This window comes from Aulonocara stuartgranti (assembly GCF_965226115.1).
Source record: "Aulonocara stuartgranti genome assembly, chromosome: 7".
Classification (NCBI taxonomy): Eukaryota; Metazoa; Chordata; class Actinopteri; order Cichliformes; family Cichlidae; genus Aulonocara; species Aulonocara stuartgranti.
Window position 1 is genome coordinate 36,259,163 of NC_138945.1, and position 20,419 is coordinate 36,279,581.

The window sequence follows — 20,419 nt, forward strand, 5'->3', positions numbered from 1 at the left end:
TCTGTATGCGTTTTCCATCTGCTTCTCTCATGGTTGCTGAGAGATCCCTAAGCCTGTGTGACTGGGACTCAGAGAAATGAGGAAGTCCACATCTATTCAGAAGCTGCTGTCTCTCATGCAAAGTGGAGAATGTTGTTTCATTCAGGTGTTGGGTGAGAGAAAATAAAGAATGCATTTCCTCCATTCCAGTATAGTTTGTATGTATTTTTACCTGCTTCCTGCTTTGCCACAGTAACCCCCCCCCCCCCCCCCCCCACACACACACACACACACACACACACACACACACACACACACACACACACACACACCAGGGTTTCCCTGACCTGAGGCTGCTCTGCTCTTGTTCTTTTCCATAATAACGATACATGCAGTCGTTTATTTTACAATGGAAAGTGCCCAGGGATTGCAGTTGTTTCGATTCAGACTGCTTAAATAAAATAGACTTAATCTGATAAGGTGTGTGTGTGTGTGTGTGTGTGTGTGTGTGTGTGTGTGTGTGTGTTTCCGTCTGTCTCCTGAGCTATCTTATTTAGCCCCACCCTCTCATTACACAGAGAAACTGGGAGAGTCTGAGGCACAGAAAGTAGCAAGAAAAACAAGGGAAAGTTCAAAAACTGCACCAGATTCTCAGCAGGAAACCAGTCAGTTGATCAGGCTTACATTTACAGTTGGGAGATTTTTGTCAGTTTCTGTAAGTCATTCATTCGGTTGGTCTCTCTGTCAGGTGGTTTAGTTAGTTGGTCCATCAGTTACAGAAGCAGAAATCTGGTCTGCAATTTAACACTAAACACATTAAGACAGAACCAATAAACTACTCCCTATGTCCCTGCAGCCAGTCAGCTGCTTAGTGAAGGGAGTGGCTTTCTGCTCTGCTGCCTGCAGCTGTATTGCAGTCATTCACTAGGTCATCCAGTGATCCAGCCTCCTAGCCAGCCAGCCAGCCAGCCAGTGGTTGTAAATGCAGGGCTGCTGTTCAGCTGCTCTGAACTCCTTGTATCTCCCCTCAGGATCTTACACCATTGAATCAGCTGAGGAGCTGCTGAGAGGTAAGCAGTTGTGACTTTCACAGAAGTTTGGCAACATTTTGGAGCAGCTGTCTGGCTTTTTGTGGGCATGTGATAGGCTGCAGGGTTTGTGTGCAGAAAGGAAAAATGTATTTTAAAAAAAGTCAGTTTTGAACAAGGAAATGTAGTCGCTGCATCTGTGGAATGCGATCACACCCTTTTCTACAAGTTGAATTGTGTTAGCATGTTGTTGCGCTCGGCTGCATCATCCAGGCTGCTCATTATCCGGGCTCTGAATTTTCTCACATTCTCAGTCTCATGACAGTGGTGATGCTCTGAAGGCAAGTATTAGGCTGGTTCATTAAAGACTGACTTCAGTGTCTATATCAGAAAAAACCACCAGTTTGACTCCCACTTGTCTGTTATTTATAACTTTTTTTTTTTTTTGGAGAACTTTAAGTTAATTGTGAAAGAAAAAGATCAAAAAGCATAAAGAAAATAAAAGAGCTAGTATGAGAACAAACTGATCCTGCTTATTGACTTGTGGTAAGCTCCAGAAGTTAAGGGGCTTTTAGACTTTTTCAAATGATTTTTCTTTTTTCTCTGTATATGTAATTTCTTAGTGGAAGGTTTGAGATCATTTGCCTATCCAGTGTGTAACATTTCCTCAAAAGTCATTCTGACAGCTTCACAAATGTTTTAATCTTAATGCCATAAATACTGACCCAGTCTTCCTCAGTCATCTGTGGATTCAGTATGTATGTATAGTGAATTTGCTAGAGTTACATATGTTCACCAGTATTGACCAATTATATACACTTATCTGGGTATGAGCTTTAGTACAGGCTGAATTCCAATCCTCTGCTAAGTTTTTAGTTTCCAAATCTTCAATTTATGCATTTAGTGTGTAACATAAGGTCTTTAATCAACAGGCTAAAACAGTGTATAAGATTCTGATATGAATCTCTTTGTTAAACAGTCCTTTGTCATTATTTTAGAATGTGTTTGAGAGGATCTTCCGGCTTAATTATGTTGATGTGCTTTTACAAACTTCTCAACTGTAGACATATTTTTTTTTTAAATTACAAATTATTTGTAATTACAATAATACCAATTATGATACCTGTGCAAACCTTAAATTTTATATCCAGAAACATACTGCCTTTTTTCTCAGGAAATGCAGTAGCATTGCAGGATATTGCATTGCCAGGATATTCAAGGTGCCCTTTGGAAGATGTGGCGATATTGGTCATCAACAGAAAATAGTCGTATGTTTATCAGCGTTTTTATTGAGGTTGTCCATGGAAGCTTGCGATTTTTGTCCTGCTTTTGTACTTTATTTTTACTTCCTTTTGCGCTTTCCCGTTCACTCGGTGGTTATGATTCAGTCACCACCAGGTTAAAACTGGGTGACATCTCTTTTACACCTAGGAAAACTCAATGGCTGCTAGGCAATTTTTACATTCAGTGACCAATTGAAAGCAGCTGGGACAACCAGTTTGTTTCCCCAAGGCTGTGTGCAAATACCCTTAACCTCTGGTCAATTGCACAGGTCACTTGTTGGGAGTGATTCTGTCTTTAAACAGTTGCAGTCCAGCTCAGACCGACTGTAACCACAATGACAGATTCGCAAAGGTTTGCAACTCGTGTGTGACAAGACTCTTTACAGTAGTGCACTCGACTCAGCTGGCCGCCAGCTGGTTGTATTCTGGTTATATTCCTATATAAAAGGTTCCAGAGCACCAATGCCAATTTGCAGTTGAGTTGACTTCATGCAGCAACTACTGTATGTCACAATTTACGGAAGAATTTCTGTTTTAAATATACACAGTTTTGGCTGGACTCTGAATGTAGGTAGTTATTTGAATTTCTGTATGGAGATGAGATGGCAGAATGATTTTGTCTTATTGCTGTTTGTTTGCTTGGTTGGTTTTTTTTTCACCGTCTTGATGCACCAAAGCTTTTCTTTGAAGACGGCATCTGACTGTCAATGGTTGCAAACTGGCCCCGATCTTCTATTTCAAAGGAAAAAATTGCAAGTTGATTGCATGTGGTCACAATAAAAATCATTTTGTTAAGGCTGCTGTCTCCAACCACTGTTTTCAGTGGGAGGGAAAAAAAAAAAATTCTTGAGGCTTACATTTGTATTCTTCACCTTCATTTCAGTAGGAAGCCGTGGGATTAGGTATGAGAGCGAGGCTTTTGGAGTGTCAAGAGATGGGCAGATGGCTGGTTTTGTTTCCCCCCCCTTATATAAATATACAGTATTTAAAAAAAGAGCAGCTGTATCCTTAAGTAAATTTGTATTTAACTGATATCACGAGAAATTAATTTGCTGTTAAAATAATAATAATAATAATAATAATAATAATAATAATAATAATAATAATAATAATAATAATAATAATAAACATTGAATATTTTTGACAGGAATTGTTCGCAGGGAAGGTTAGGTGTCTTTGATGTATTTAATTACCATCCAGAACCCACATGTTGGTGTCACTGAATTATTATTTTTTTTGATGATTTGTGTAAAGTGTGTATATGTGTGTGACAAAAAGCCTCTTCCACTGCGTAGGACTAAAGCACATTTGCTGTGTTTAAACAGTATTATCTCAGAACTGGTTTGACTGCAGAGGGGGGAATGGTGTCATTTGAAGCCTGCAATATGTTGTAATAATTTGCAGAGTTCACTTGATGTGACTGAAAATGTTGGTAATAAATGCTGCTTCCTCCTACTCGTATGTGACAGGCATTTCCTCTTTTGTGATTTATATTGGAGGCGATACTAAAGTCAATATTTGACTCTGGTTTCTGTGAAAAGAAAGAAGCAGTTTTTAAAAAAACATAAAAAGGCCCATGAAACCTTGAACTCTTTTAGTCATTATTAAAACATTGCTCTCCACCGAACCTTGAGGAACTGAAAGAAAACCACATCAGAAAAATTTTTGTTGCTTTTATAGCTTTACTTTCCGGGCTTTACTGACACTTTGGAAGTAAACATGAATATGAATTTGTCTTTTATTTTGTATTCTCATGTGAGAAACACAGTTGAAAAGAAATCAAAATATTGACTTAATAACATTTAATAATAGTTAATTTGTTATCTTTTTTTAAATAGTCAACTGTTAACCTTTAAAAGGCAGTTTTATGTTTTTGTATGTTGTCTGTATAATTACTTGCTTAAGGCTTGTAAAATCATCAATCAGGCTTAAAAACAAAACTTGCACAATAAGCTTATAGAAGATACTTTTCCTTATTTCATCATATTCATCATGAGAAAAAATGACACTTAAATTTAAGCAAATAGAACAAGAAAAGGTCACAAAGTACCTAAATTAGATTGAGGACCTACAGACCAGAAGATCTTGATTGAATTAAAGTGTTAATAGGATTTTGCAGACAGTGTATGCTGATTAGATCTGCAGAGTTCAGGTATTGTCTGCTATTTACTGCACTTTCCCTATATTTAAAAAAAAAACAAACAGTATTTGCTTGTTCTACCCGCTATTGCTTTGCATAAATATGATGTTAGAACATTTAAATGTGAAAAGTAGTTACTTAGTGAAATGTAAGATGAGCTAATAAATGCTGTGTAATTACCAAATCACTTGGCTTTAGGACCCTGGAGTGTGGGGCAGACACTCCATCTGATAATGATGCTGTGTGCTTTTTTTTTTTTTTTTTTTTTTTTTGTTTGTTACTCTCCTTTGCTACTCTCGCTTATGGCAGAACCACACATCCAATCAGCTGACTAATCACGTGACTGTCAACTCAATAAGCAATGAAGGAGGCCAGAGTTTTAAGGAAAATGATAAAGAAGTCAAACACAGTTAGTTATACAGAGAAAAATGGACCAGTGTCTGATTGTTTCAAAGCTGAGTGAAGTAGATTGGAGGATGGTGGGGCTCCTCAGGGATTGGATTTTGTAGCATTCAAGTTTATCTAGTGTTTTAGCTCTGCGAGTTCCAGATCCTTGATGGTTAATGTATCAGGACGGCTTGAATGGAAATGTACTGTTCTTAGTTAGCCACAACTCAGAGAGCACAGACCTATGTTGTTATGCCATTGTCAGTCCCAGTTCAGGGTCATTGCCTGCATAAATTACAGTGTTGCAATCATTAATTTGTTGAATACAACATTTACTGTAAATAACATTGTTACCCTTTGCTGTCATTGATCACTTGCTCTCATTGGTGCTACAATTAACATTAATATTTATACCCATACTGTGATTAATGTTTTAGGCTAGTTATGCTAACAGTATCACATCAGGTCTGTTGGTGTAGGCAAGTTGGCTGCTGTAAAGCTGTAGTGAGAGCATTGCTGGGGATAAATCCCGTTGGATTCTCGGTGGGTGTTGGATTCACCCACCAGCTGTGGGTGCCATTTGTCACTGATTCTCTTTATAATTGTTATGGACAGAATTTGTAGGTGCAGCAAAGGGGTGTGACGTGTAGGATTTGGTGATCTTGGGATCTCTGTTTTTTGCAGATGATATGGTTCTGTTGCCTCCACTGAGCAATGACCTGCAGCTTACACTGGGGTGGGGGTATAGCAGAGTGTCTCAGCTTGGATGAGAATTAGCATCTCCAAGTGTGAGGACATGGTTGGTGGTCAGAATGTGTGGCATGCCACCGCTGGGTTGGTCAGGAGTCGCCAAGAGCAGGAGTTCTGGTATCTCAGGTGCTACTTCATGCGCGAGGGAACTGGTCTGTTGTGGTGAAGAGAGAGATGAGTTTGAAAGTGAAGCTGATGATTTTACTCTGCTCACTATGACCAGACGCTGTAAGTAGCAACTGATGGAATGAGAGCTGCTTTTGTGTAACTGTTGTCAGGTTAATGTTTAATTTGACTGAGTAAACATTTGGGTTGCAGTCTGGCTGCTAATGTCTAGAAAAGTTTATTGCCAATGACAATGTATGACATAGTGGTAAGTAGTAAATTAAAGCGACATGTGCGTTTTTAGCTCGATCGTGGCTCAAGAGTTGGGAGTTCGCCTTGTAATCGGAAGGTTGCCAGTTCGAGCCCCGGCTTGGACAGTCTCGGTCGTTGTGTCCTTGGGCGTTGCCTACTGGTGGTGGTCAGAGGGTCTGGTGGCGCCAGTGTCCGGCAGCCTCGCCTCTGTCAGTGCTCCCCAGGGTGGCTGTGGCTACAATGTAGCTTCCCCTCACCAATGTGTGAATGGGTGGATGACTGGACGTGTAAAGCGAATACAGAAATACAGGCCATTTACCATTTACCATTTGGTTAGTAAGCATTCATCATACAATGGTTGCAACACTCAAATATGCTGGAAAAACAGCAGATTCTCCCTATTTAACAAATATGCTTTGTGTAAAGCTCCATACACAGCAGTCTCAGCGGTATTCTGTTTACAAGTCTAGAGCTGTTGGACATAACCAAGTTAAACACATCACAACTATTAGAGTCATGAGACCACAATGTTCAATTGTGTCTCTGCACATTAGTCTAAATTCCAGCATTCTGGTCTGATTTGTATTTGATCAGGTTTCATGTGGCTGGATGTAATAGAATTTCTTTCTATCACGGCAGGGCACGAAGAGCTCTGCAAATGGAATTTGATGATTGCTGGTTTCTTGACAGACTCTCTTGTTATAGTGTGACTTGTTAGTCGCTCATTGCTGTGGGGTTGTTTTTCACTGCGCTTGCAAATAATTCCTTGTCAAATTCTCCTCAGTCTTCTCCTCCTTTGAATTTTCTGTTTTGAAGTTTATCCATCATTACTGCAAAGATATGTGGCTGCAAGGATGTGCCAGACTGTGAGCAGGTGGAAATGCTTTCATGAATTGGGTGTACTGTTGTGTATTACAAGCTGAGTACAGCCAAACATATTGATGTTGATGAAAATGTCACAGGTTTTTACTGCGTTACTATAAACACAATCTGTCTGATCACTAGTCCTTATGTGTGGATATTCAAATAGGAGATTGGCCATATTATTGGCTTTTTAGAGGTTTTTATCTCATCTGCAATTTCAGAATTCAAAGTGGAACTTTATTCCTCCAGTTATACGCTGATATGCTGCTGTGGTTCAGATTTAATTATCTCAATAACTGTTGAGTTTATTTTTTGTTCCCTGAGGGGTTTATTTTCCTTTCTTAAACTGAAATGAATTTGTAAAGCACTTCTCTGATTCTGAAACCCACCTACTGCCACTGCTGTCAATATGTTGCCAACAAAGGCCTCAGTGGGACATAGAGGACATTAATGACATATTATTAAGTTAAGTACAGCAACTCGGTATGCAAACAGAGACACAAGAGGACATGTGACAGGCATAGGGTAGAAGCCACGGGATGCTATGTCTGTGTAGCTAAATACAAAAACAGATGGGTAGTGTGAAATACAAAATACATGAATATTATTATTTAAAGTGCATTATAATCTTGGTGGGGATTAACCATGTCCTTGTATTGCTGACACCTAAATGATTGCATTGTAGTCTGGTGAAAGTTATTTTTGCTGTAACCTGTTAGCCCGCCACTAAGTTAGTTAATGGAAGTTGAAAATTGGTCACAAAGAGGGTGCTCCAACAAAAAGCCACTTGTGGCTGAGCTGGTTACTAACAGATTATTGCAATTGCCCAGAGTTTGCATTCTCCTTTGCTCTCTTTCTTCCTCCAAGAGCTGTGGTGAAACTTTAAAAAAACCACATTCATGTATAGAGCCTGATTAGTGCTCTGCATACGGCTTATTTAGTGAGTCATAAAATGCACAAAAGTGGCACATCAAACTAAGTTTAGTTTTACTACTGTTTACATTCAGTACCGCCATCTTGGATTAATAACTCAAAGTTGCTGGGGCTGCTCTAAGTTTTCAAGCTGAAGGGGTGTTGTAGATTTAAATTGGGGATGGTAACTCTGAAATTCCAACTTCCAGTTTATTCATGAACGCACCATGAAGCCTAAGTTATCATTAGGGATTTGAGTGTTATGGAGAAAGTTAGGACTTTCTGATCAACAGGCATACAAAAATATTCAGAAAGTTTCTTCTTGTTGGTAGGGATGTTGAAGAACAAAATAAAATAAGATATTCTAATTCCATAAGGTTAGCATTAGGATTAAAGATTAAGGAAGGTCTAATGTAGGTCTACTTGACTCTTAATTTGTTTTTTTTATTCTCTTAAAAGATAAGAACTGACGAGTACCATATCTCTGAGCATTATTGGTTAAACTAGTGGTACTGTTAAAATCAGTATTATCGTTATATGCACTTCTCCCAATGTTGTTTGTGCAGTTCACTCCTGTAGACATAATTTAGAGTGTTATTTTTTGTGATGAAAGCAGCACTCTTTAGACCTCTTGGCTACATTGATGCTTTTGATCTTTCTGCTCCACCGTGCCAGATGTGCCTCACTGTTTTGCTAAGTGGGTCTGATTTGCTGAAAGGTTTGGAACAATGCAAGACATAAACCAGGAGGACGCCTGAGCAAATTGAATAATCAAGGGTCAATCTTCACCCATGTTAGCGGTTATTGATCGCTTGGCTCCACAGAATAGATTGCTAATGACAGCACAGGTTTTCAACAGAGTCCACAGCAGAGATGGGAAACAAATTAGTCAGATCTGGTTAAAGTGATTTGGAGGCCACAACAGTCAAATGCAAAGGTCTCTGACAAATGTCTGCTGCTTCTAATAATAAAGGCTTACTGAGAAACAAACATTGGTACATTAGCTTGAGAGGACAAAAGTAAAATACATGACTTTCTTTCCACCAATGTTAATGCTTTGTTTTCACAGTGAGTGTCTTTATTATTGTTTCTCTGTCAAGTACGGACAGCTGGCGTAAGTAAGCCAATTCTCAGCTGTTGTACTTGGCTTTTAAAGCAACACTTTCTGTTTTACTTTCATTTTGCTTCTGTGGTGTCTCCTTTTGTTTGTTTCTTTTTTTTCTTTTTTCTTTTTTTCTTTTTTTTTTTGTTGCTTTGGTTTTATTTGATTCAGGTTGCTTTAAATTGCATAAAGGATTCACAGGAAACATTTTATGGGTGTACTTAATAGTTACGTTAAACGAGCTAAATGAGTTTTCTCCTGCGGTCACCATGCAGTCAGTATGGTTTCTAATGCAAACTGGACATTAAAATACATAAAATATATAGATTTTTATTTTTTTAATACAGTAGTTGCTCATGGCTGTTCTCAGTGGTTAATGTAATGAACAAATTGCACATAACAATGCTACTAATGGGCACAGATGCAATTAAAGTAAACAAGACTAAATTTGCCCGATTGTTTCTAAAGAAACAAGCACTGTATTACTTTGGTATTACAGATTAAAGATTTAAAAACTGGCAACCTCATAATGAATAAAGATGTCATATTTCAAGTTTTGTTTTTGTTTTTTGTTTTTTTAGCTCAGTTACTATAACAAATTTCGATTGACTCCATATTTAGATTGACCTCCTGTGCAACTGGTAAACATGATGTTACCATTTGGGAGTTTAAATTGTGAAATTTAAATGTCTGACATTAAAATTCAAAATGCCTATCCTAGTGGGTGTTTTCTGTAGGGCTTTTTTTTCCCTATCTGATCATGTTAATGCTTATTTGGGCAACTAGTATTTACTATAATCTATGTTGAGCTCAGCTTATGATTAGGCATATGATGAAGAAGCCTCTCAAACTTCTTCAGTAGCAGGTTTATCAGAGAGCCACCTCGACAGGACAAGACTCTGATGTCTATCTGCATCTAAAGGACAAAGGACACTCTTTCGAGGACACCAATGTTCACATTTTGGACAGAGAGGACAGATGGTTCAAAAGAGTAGTGAAAGAAGCCATCTATGTCCACTGTGAACGACCATCTTTAAACAGAGGTGGTGGCCTATGACACCAATTGCCAGCCATCTATAATCCCTTCCCAGATGCCTTAACGCCCACTCACATCCTGGGCCTTTTGACCTCAGTAAATCACATAATAGGGTGGGGGTAGGGTTCACAATGAGTTCACCCGAAACCATTGCTGATTGTGACCTACACCCGTTTTCATACCTTGGCTCGTGTGATTAGGTTGACGATCAATAAGTGGTCCAGGACCCTCTTAGGGACACTCCTAGGGTCTTATAATCTGGGGCTTTCCACCAGTTGCTCTTAGAACTGAAGAATGAGAGGATGAGATGAGAGAGGTGAAACGTCTTCAAGGAAACTTAAAGAAGTCCAGACGTGTTTCCTTCCGAGCTCCTAAGAGGAAGAGATATTTATACTTCTGCCTCTGTCTGTTCTACGAAGCATTTAATCAGAGGGCGAGGTTACATGAACCTTACATAGCTAATAAGCTACAAATACTTCTCCAGAGGCTTGCTATTTTTAATGCTTAAAGTTTAGTTGTAAAGGTTAAACTGCAGCGAGGAGATACAGATGAACCCAGTGAATGTGGATAAATAATTAACCCAGGATAGGCCGTCATCAGTGTCCTGCTGCTTTTTAGTAGTACAATGGAAATTTTTACACATCCTTTTGTTGGGATGTGTCTCTGTAAAAACCAGTGTTGTTGGATCTAAAAAATGTATTGTGATACATTTTGCTAGAACCTTTAACTGATGATTTTTTTTTTTTTTTGCTTTGTTTTTGTTTCACTGCTTTTCATCTCGTCATGTAAACTGTGAACACTCACATGCTGCTAGGTAGCTCTAAACTCGACACAAAAATCGGATGTTTTGCTCAGAGCCATCTGGTCCTGAGAGAGTAAATCTAATTTGGAAATCCAACTTGGGTTTGGTTGAAAATGTATTAAACTGAAATGAATTATTTATTGATTTAATTTGAAATTAATTAGGCTCAAGGTTGCATTATGTATAAAGATCTAATGAACCCCAAAGATGAAACGCTTTTTTTTTTTCTTCCCCCCCATCTGCAGATAATGAGTTTTAGTGTTCGACATAAAGTACAGGCTGATGTTTCTGTCTACATTTCTATATGAATCTGTTAAACCTGGATTAATAAGCATACTTTTTCTTGGAAAAATAGCATTGGATCTCCTCCTCTTTACCTCTTTCACATCTTATCAACATGTTCGGGTAATTTATAATCATGGTAATGGTTTTAATTATTAAACAGGAATTACGAACAAGACGAGACAGATGGCAGACACAGTAGTAAATTGGCTACATGGGTAAAAAGTAGCAAATAATTTTGCAGTAACAAAGGCCAGTTCGTGGTCAATGTTAGGTTGCATCAAGCCAACAGGTCAATTTAATTGTGAGGTGTTGATGCTGATTAGAGTCACTGAAGGAATCCTAACATTTAGCCTAGCTTTAAACGTGCATGAAGGCTGGAAAGAAGCTAAAAGCTTCTTCTTATCTTATTGAGTTTGGCTAAATCCACAGAAAGCAGTGAATGTTGGAGTTGCACAGTTTAACTGATCACAGGCCTTGATAATTGTGCTTTCGGCTGCTCCCTTGTCACAAGGGGTGACCACAGTGGGAAGCACCGCATGTTTGATTTGGCAGAGTTTTACACTTTCTGACACACCCCCAAAAGGAATTTGTGTCCCCGGCTAGAATTGAACCAGCACATGTGTTAATCACTACAAAATGGGGCCAGTTTTCTGGAAATCACAAAACAAATAATTATTAAGGGTTCCCTTACCTCCCAAATTCCATTATATATTTATTATTATTATTATTATTATTATTATTATTATTATTATAGATCCCTTTATTTTGTTTGTGCCCCTCTCTAAAACTTAATTTAGTGGGACATATTTAATTATTTTATTCATGAATTCTAATTAAAGTTCAAGGAAATGCCCCATAATTTAAAACACGAGTTTCATCTTTTTTTTTTCTTTTTAAGAGTTCAGTAAATTTCTTTTTCTAAATTCTGCCTGTAATCATGTTAAATGATTATCTCTCTCGGACTATGATTTTTGCCATCATCAAACAGGCCTACAAGACCTAAATCGCCGCCATGTAAACTCCAAAACATTACAGTTTGTGTGACATCGATCAGGGTTGATTTGTCTGTCAAATCCAGGCTGAGTGACGTAGACTGCATACAACAAGAGCTTGACTAGCATGTGTGAAGGGAAGCCTGAGACAGGAAAGACTGGAGCATGTTGGTTAGCGGCAACTTTCAAAATAAGAGTGAGATAACTTTCCAGTGGTAAATAGATTATGTTGTCTAGGACAGATTAAAAAAATAAATAAATAAATAAATAAAATGCTCAGTGTATCTGGACTGCCTATCCACCTATGTGCTGGAAACACTGGAATGATGTGAAGTGTGGTTCCAATAAGCTATTTGGTAATCTCATCCAGGACCTCCAAAGGACTCACTGCCTGCAATTAAGAATATACTTGTTTTCTGACTTGTACTGAAATGAATTGTCAGAAAGATTTGCGGTGAAAATTTAGCTGAAATTTGCTTTACTGTGACCTGAAACCTCTATGGCTCATGATGGGTAAAGTAATCTTAATTTACAAGACTCAGGGAATGCTTATAAGGCATTGCAATGCATTGTAAGGATAAAGAGGTATACATTTAACTTAATAAGTGATTATAAATGGTAATGTTGGAGCTGTTCCACAGAAAACTCAGGCTAACTCCACCAAACTGAATATGTACATACTGCTACAGGCTCAAGACCTGATCAAAAGAACACACAGGATTTTATGCAAGTAGGCCAAAGAGCAAAGCAGAGCCTTTGTCTTACATTATGTCGTTTATGGGAGATTTACATGTTTTTATGCAGTGATGCTACCTTATTAAGGTCGGCAGGTTTGAAATCTCACCTCCAAATGTTGTTTTAATACATTCTGTTGTATTATGCACAGTCTAGACTTCACCACCTTCTTTTTCTGTCCTTCACATTAAATGTACAGTGTAATAAGTCAGCGAGTGTTAAGAGCACCACAGCAGTGAATGGTGAAAATTACACCCCGGGTCTGCCAGAGGGATTTATGTCTCACTGTACAAGTGTAGATTCCCCTGAATGTATAAGCAGCATTGTGACAATAGATGGATATGATACTTTGTTAGGCCACATTGTGAATCCATTACATACTTAATTACAGTGATGGGGAGCCAAGAGGATAAATAATGCATTTAATCATTACTACTATGTAAGATTTGATTACTGAGCCCATCTCTATGGGAATGCTCTTCAGTATTGTCTATGTGATTGGTGTTGCCTTTCAAAGTGAATCTGGTGTGATATGCAATCTTATATGCAAGGGTATCCACGGGTTATGTTTAGCACATAGTGTACTTGGTAAAAGTTACCGTTGCCGTGATGGAGGCAGTGCAGAACGCAGTGTATCTGAAACCACCTACAACTAATTTCTTGAATGTCTTTTTAAAGGTTAAGAAAATCCCCTGTTCAAAAGCATGTTTTAAAGCTCAGTAAATGCACGATGTTCCTACAGTTAATGAGAAACTCAATATTCTCAAGATTTCTCAATATTTGGAAAAATAAATATTCAAAACATTTGGTTTGCTGTTTTTATACATCCAAATCAACATATAAGTCACATGGCACAGGATGCTGGTAAAGTTTGTTCCCTGATGATAAGGAAACATTTAGCTCTGCAGATTTTGACTTGTTTGCCTGGCTGGAGTTATTCAGGAAAGAAAGTTAGAAAAGAAAATCAGTCAGTGTGACTTTTCTTCATACATTTATCAGATTGTCAGAAATGCTGGCTGTTTATTCCAGAACAGGAAGTCAGTGTTCTGATGTGTTCCTCCTCAGTGCTCTAAAGGCAGCTCACATGTCGTAAAGATAAAGTTATGAAGCAAGACTCTTTAGCTTCAGATTGATAAAGTTTCATTTCTCACCGTTTAAACAACATGGAGGATGTCTTCTGATAATTATAAATGCAAAAAGTATGCTGTTACATTAGGAACGGTATGGAGCAGTGCTTCATGTTAGGAGCTTAAAATATTCAGCATAGAGTATATGTTAATGTGGTCTTAAGAATACCCGTAACCACAAACTAAAGAGCTCTTAGTTTATGCAGCTGCGTGTGTTTGTGCATCAGAGTCAGAATGAAAGCAGTCTGTTATCAGTAAGATATGAACGATAACAGAGGGGGAGGAGCAAAGCACTACTTCCTGATGGACCTTTTGATAGTAACACTGACGACGTGTCCTCATACAAACACATGTCATCTCTTCTCTTTGCAGAAGCTCCCATTTCTCCTCTCTTTATAGCCATTTCTATTCTTTGTGATTTTCTTTTTTGTTTTGTTTTTGTTTATGGTTTTGCTTGTTATGAAGATGGAATGTTCTCCAGTGCCAGAATGTGAACAGTAGGAAACCAGTATCTCTTGTTGTTGGTATATATATTTCTGTTCTTTGGTGAACAGAGCAATTTCATCGAATTAGTTTCACCTAACTGAAAATACAAAAACAAAAAGTAAATTGTATTTACATCAATAATAAAAAAGCAAATGGAGTGGGAGATTTACAGATGGATTGGTGTGATTTCTCCAGTGATGTGAGATACAGATCTGTTTTAGTAAAGAAAGCTGAGTCAAGTTCCTACCCTCATCCTCAGTCATAAGTTCTGGATACAGGCTGACAGTTAGAAATTGTGGACACAGCCAGTGAAAATGAGCTGCTTCTAAGGGATATGTGGAGTCTTGGAGATGAGGTGAGGAGGGAGTTGGAGGAGAGCTGCTATTCCTCTATATTGATTTGAAGGTTTAGGGTGGTTCAGGGATCTACCCAGGACCCCTTCCTGGGCACTGCCGTTGGTCTTGTCCTACCAGGAGGTGGTCCTGGGGCAGACCTAAGAAGTGTCAATAGCTGAGTTTTCAGCTATTGACATATCAATGAACTTCTCTCATCACCACTGTATGAGAAGGAATATAAAATGCATTTGAATGAATGTTAAATGTAAAGAAATATTGTACAGCTTTACAAAGATTTACACCCCCACCTTTTTATTGTAACTGGCTGGAAATGGCTAACTGCCTCGATCCATACTCACTGAAAACGCTAAATCCAGATGAACAGAATCAACTTTTTGGGAAGCACTAACTGTGATTAGGTTAAAGAAGGAAGTGGATGCTTATTAAATCCACTATCCAGGTTAAGTGGCAGTGTACCATCTTTAGTCTGTTATAAATATGTTACTCTTGATTCTCATTGTACTGTCTCTCTGAGGTACAGTGAGGTTATTGTGAGGAGATTTGACCTCCTGGCAAATCACTGCCCTCACTATAATAAAGCAGAATTTTTCCCATGCTTCTTCTCAGCTGACTAAATCTTAGTCTTATGATCTTCTCTCTAAATATGCCACATTTAGCCATGAGGCAGACAGACACTAGACTACAATACACTATGTACCTGAATGATTTACACAATTAGGAATTTCACATGAAAAACACATTTATAGAGTGTTCAGTATTCACAGGTAGTCGTAATAATATGAAATAGATGAAGACCTTTGGTATAGGATTGTTAAATTTTTATTTATTTTTTTGTTTTTTGTAGGACATTTTTGTTATGCAAGCTAAATTCACAAGTGTTTATGATGCTGGATGACCAGACCAAACTGGAAATATTGAAGTTCCTGGTTTATGGTGGGGCTTCAAAGTGGCTTTTGAGCAGATAAAAACAAAAAAAACAAAAAAACATTACAGTCCACTTGGAAAATAAATATTTATGTTCACTGTACAAAGTAGTTGGTCGGATATCAATCCTTGAGGGATGCCCTTATCAATGTCCTGGGAACATAATTTGAAACCAACAACAATTGGTTTAAAAAAACAAAACATCAAAATCCACAGAAAGCAACTCATTTAACATGTTATGGCTAAAGCTTCAGAAGCCTTGATTCAAGTGAGGTAACAATAGCAGTCACCGTGCCAACAGCCAATCTAAAAGCTTGACTGCTGTGGCTAAAGTACAGTATTATCCTCCAGGAAGCCATGTAGTGGTGAATTGGCCAGGCATTTAATTAGTGTAGATTTTGACATTACTTTCATTTTTATGTTACTAAAAGACAAAAGTGTGATGGGTGCAAACTAAAGGACAAACTAATCACTGCTGCCAGTATGACATTGGCTATTTGCAAACATCTGCATAGACAGTGAAGTGAAGGTTCAATAAGCAATTGGTCTGTCAAACCCAAACAAGCAGCCAGAGCCTGCACCGTCACAGCAATTGTTTCTAACCACTCCAGTTTCTGCATTTTTCTACTTTTACTGTTGTTGTTAATGGAGGCACTGCAAAAAATACGAGACAAATATGAGGTACAGTCAGTCTGTGGGCTCTCTGTGCTGTTGTTGGTCAGACAGCCTCGAAGAAATGTGAAGTTATAAAAAGAGCTGAATTGCAACAGAGTTGAACACTGTAGTGTCCTCTGCAGGTTTTTAGAACTGGAGAGGCCTCTTTTGGAGGGGTGATGAAAACCTCTTTATGAACCAAAAAGAAGTCTCTTCACCTTCTTTTCAAGCACTCAGGTTTATATTGTCTACTGATAATCATGTGACGATGCATGTGAGGTAATGTTATGAAGTAATAAAAAAGCCAAATAACGAATGGTGTGACTAATTACTTTCACCAGGGGATAAATAAGTATTGCATAGTGCATTAAATTCTTTAAAAAACTCATTAAAAAATAACAATTGTAGTGTTTTTATTTATTTATGACGCCAACACTGGTCAAAGCTTGTCCAATATAGAGTTTTGTTCACTTACCATTTTGGGTAAGTGAACAATACTTTGTTTTACTTGGTCTTTGTGACTGGTTTGGTTTAGAAAAGGTTAATTATGTCCCTCCTTAAAATTAAGCCTGTATGTTAAAAGATGGTTGTTATTGTCTTCTTTTGCCTGGTTCCTTTAGGGTTTGCCACACTCGACCATCTGCATCCATGTCACTATGGCAGCAGCATCCTCTGTCACACCATCTCTCTGCATGTCGTCCTTTACTATATGTCCATGATTTTTTCTTTGTCATCTGCCTCCTGCCTGTCAGCAGCATCTTCAAAATCCTTATCTAAATTATGTAAATGCGACGCCAAAAGGTTTCTTACAAGGGTTTGTATTGTGGTGCCACTGGTTTTGACATGCTTAACTCCCGTTTAATTGACAGCAAACTCATTGACTGTTTTTTAGCTAAAACTGCATAAAATGAAAATAGTCTGTAAAATATATAAAGTGTGTGCTTGCCTTTTTTTTTCCTTTTTCTTTTTTTGCACTCTTACACCATTTCTTCTTTTCTTAAATATTTTCCCACTTAGCTATGTTCTCACACAGTTACTATTTTCCCAGAAAGCCATATTCTGGTCTGGACAGTCCCATGATCCCCACCACCATAATTCAACATGACAGTTGGTGTTTGCATGTGTGTGTGTGGTTGTGTTGCCATCTCCTTGTTCTGTTCCTCAGCTTATTTGTTGGCTTCCTTGTTTCTCGCTTATTTCCTTTTTTCTGGCTTGGTTTTTATCACAGACAAACTGAATACCCATGGAAGCTGAAACCTTGGGATTTGGTGTGTGGGTCTGTGCGTGATTGTGTGACTCTGTTTTCTGCAGGTTTATTGCGGTCATCACTATGACTGATGGGGATTATGACTTCCTTATAAAGCTCCTTGCCCTGGGGGACTCCGGCGTGGGGAAGACCACGTTCCTGTACAGATATACAGACAACAAGTTCAACCCCAAGTTCATCACCACAGTCGGCATCGACTTCAGGGAAAAGAGAGTGGTGAGTTCTTACCTTTTATTATTCCTACGAACAAATGTGCGCCCTGTGTGTAGCTTGTAGAAGTTTCTTTTTGATTGTGTAGTTTTACACAACATTTAATTCATCTTCATCTCAAGTTAGCAGCCACTTTGGTTACCATAGTTACAGTTTGATTTGTCCAGAGCTTTTAGTTATCAAAGCACAAACAGCGGGTCAGATCAAGCCCAGGTTTTCTGCTGCTTTTCTCCCACAGTGGCTGCTGAGCTGAGTCACTCTACAGTCATGTTATTTTAACTTATGCAAGGAAAACAAACTTGGGTCAGATTCAGCCGGGAATAAATGACCCGGAATAAATTACCCGTGAAAAGATGGTCGTTAACTAGTTAGCGTCTAACATAATTGCTGTGGTATTTATAAATGAAGGCTTTCCAAAGAAAGCATTTAGCTCTCAGAGTGGGGGCTTACTTGTGCTTGTTAGTTTCCAAAGATTGAGCCCAAGTTTGGGGACATGTCCTCTTTACTTTTAAACCTAAGCTTCCTTTTTGATAGTTATGTGAGGGCTGGATCAAGTGCTGGAGGCTCAGGTGGCTTGGGGACTTTCTAGGATGCGCTGGGCAGGGTGTTTGGGTGATGCACTCATCTGATAGCTATAAAACATATGCTGCCAGATAACAAAGGGCACTATGAGAGATTATCAGCTGTCAGCAGACAAAGGTTCAGGAGCTAATTGGGTAGGGATGGTTATGTTATCATATAGGGTTTTTTTTCTTTTTCTTTTTACTCTACCATGTGCCAAGTTGCAGTCGTGGTTTCTAATAGAAGTTCATTCAGGCAGACATGAAAAATGTAGCCAGTGTGCTTTAAAACCTGCATTCCTTCTGATAACCACCAGATGAGTCATCTGGTTGAACAAATAAGTCTGGTTGTATATGGTGTTAAGTTTATGGTGTTAATCGATCAATCGATTTCGGGTCTTATTGAACATAATATAATGATCATTTAGACTGAAAACCTGGGGTTATAATTGGTGTGCTTTAGCATTGGCCTACCTCGTGATTGACAAACAGCCCTTCTTTGAGTTTGTGGTGTGAGGGTTTTTCACAGTCAGATAGTCCTTGCTCTGGTCTTCAAAACAACAAGAATGCAAAAATGCACAGCTTAAAAACAGATTCACAGTTTGACTTCTCAAACCAGTGGGTAACCAATGATCTGCAGTTAAACGTGAGCAAACTTCTAAATAATGCGAACCCAGAAAAAAAGTATCTTTCAGTTTTTTGTCCACCACAGAGGACATAATGAATAGGCTGGGTCTAAGGATCCTTAACAGTGACTGGAACACTCTCTGGTTGTAAGCATAGATGCCCAACCTACTTCCTGTTCTGGCAGCCAATAAGAAAAAAAGCTGGCTTAAAGTTAGGGAAAAATGGCTTAAACAGTTTGTTTCATACAGAAAATAAAACTTCTGAGGCTGTATAGCAAAGGATTAGTTTGAACAGAAAATTATGCAAAGCGTAACAGATCTTCTTTAAGGTCTTTCATAGATATGGCACTAAGAATAGCAATATTTGCTTAATAAGACATATCACAATTAACATATTGTAATATTGCAAACACGGTATGATCAGCAAGTTTTACTTTTGTTTGAATACTGTTATTTATCAGCACATAATTAGTATAGTTAAACCCTTAAGTGAGGAGGTTCATTGTAAACAGCTGTTAATCATTAGCATCATTAGCATTAGCAATCATTAAGGCTGGTGTTTAGTTTAAATCATCACTATGTTCAACTACAGCCTCAGAGAGCTGCTAACATGTCTGCGGACTATCCGTTTATTTTCCGGACCACCTGATTCCCCAATCTAATTTGCAAAATTATATTATTTTAATCCACTTAATAGCTGCCTTGTAAAACTGTTGTTAGAAAAAAGCCCTCTGTGATCACTTTCTGCTAATGTTAAGAGCTAGTTTACTTCTGCGCTTAAAGTACTTCGTACAAGTTGATCCTTACACCACACACACTGACAGAACCAGTAACGTTATAGTGACAGAACGTGGTGACAGTTCTAAATAAGATGCTTTTCTCCTGAGCTGACACTCATGGACCCCAAGAAATATGACGGTGACATGTCTTGACAAGTTGACAGTCTTTTAAAAATTGTTTTAGGCTTGAAAGATGGCTGATGAGACAGAAGCAATTTATTGCCATGTTTGGACTGACAGTGAAGGAGATGTTGTTTTGGGTAAATGATGAATGACAGGTTGCAGAGCTTCTTGTTGCTCTAGAGGCAGAAGACTTTTTTTTTTTTTTTTTTTTTAATTCCTGTGTTGTTGTTGTTGTTGTTGTTGTTTCTCTTTTAATGCTGCAGGACCAATCGCTCATGCTATATTCCAGAAATTTGTTGTATTAAAATCCTTTTATAATCTTTGAGAGTTTCATACTTGATTCTGTGTAGAGTTCCACTTTAAACTTCACCTGAGACTTGATAAAAGTTTCTATACTTGACCATCGAAATGAATACGTGCAAATATCTCACTGTGAATGCTCTTATCTGAATCAGAGAGTGGGCGAAGCTTGGTTTGGTCACTTTGGTGCCCTGCTGCCTTTGCAGGTCTGAAATACAGACAATGCTGCTTTAATCCCACCTCTCCGGATGACTCATAGGATTGATTGTTTCATCACCTTGTGTGTGTGTGTGTGTGTGTGTGTGTGTGTGTGTGTGTGTGTGTGTGTTTAAAGGTCACACCTTGTTTTTTTTTT

The 20,419-nt window shown here is 38.3% G+C and overlaps 1 protein-coding gene across 2 annotated transcripts in view; it reads left to right on the forward strand.

Annotated features, from left to right (window-relative positions):
- The window catches only part of rab27b (RAB27B, member RAS oncogene family), an 81,270-nt gene that overhangs the window by 49,322 nt on the left and 11,529 nt on the right, over window positions 1-20,419 (forward strand). Inside the window, exons 1-2 of one of the 2 annotated variants that reach the window (XM_082538358.1) lie at window positions 898-1,049; window positions 17,511-17,682. In XM_082538358.1, coding sequence (XP_082394484.1) covers window positions 17,530-17,682 — 153 coding nt within the window. In that variant the 5' untranslated portion in view covers window positions 898-1,049; window positions 17,511-17,529. Of the gene's footprint in view, window positions 1-897; window positions 1,050-17,510; window positions 17,683-20,419 lie in introns of those variants that run through there. The other variant, XM_082538357.1, reaches the window with a different exon arrangement.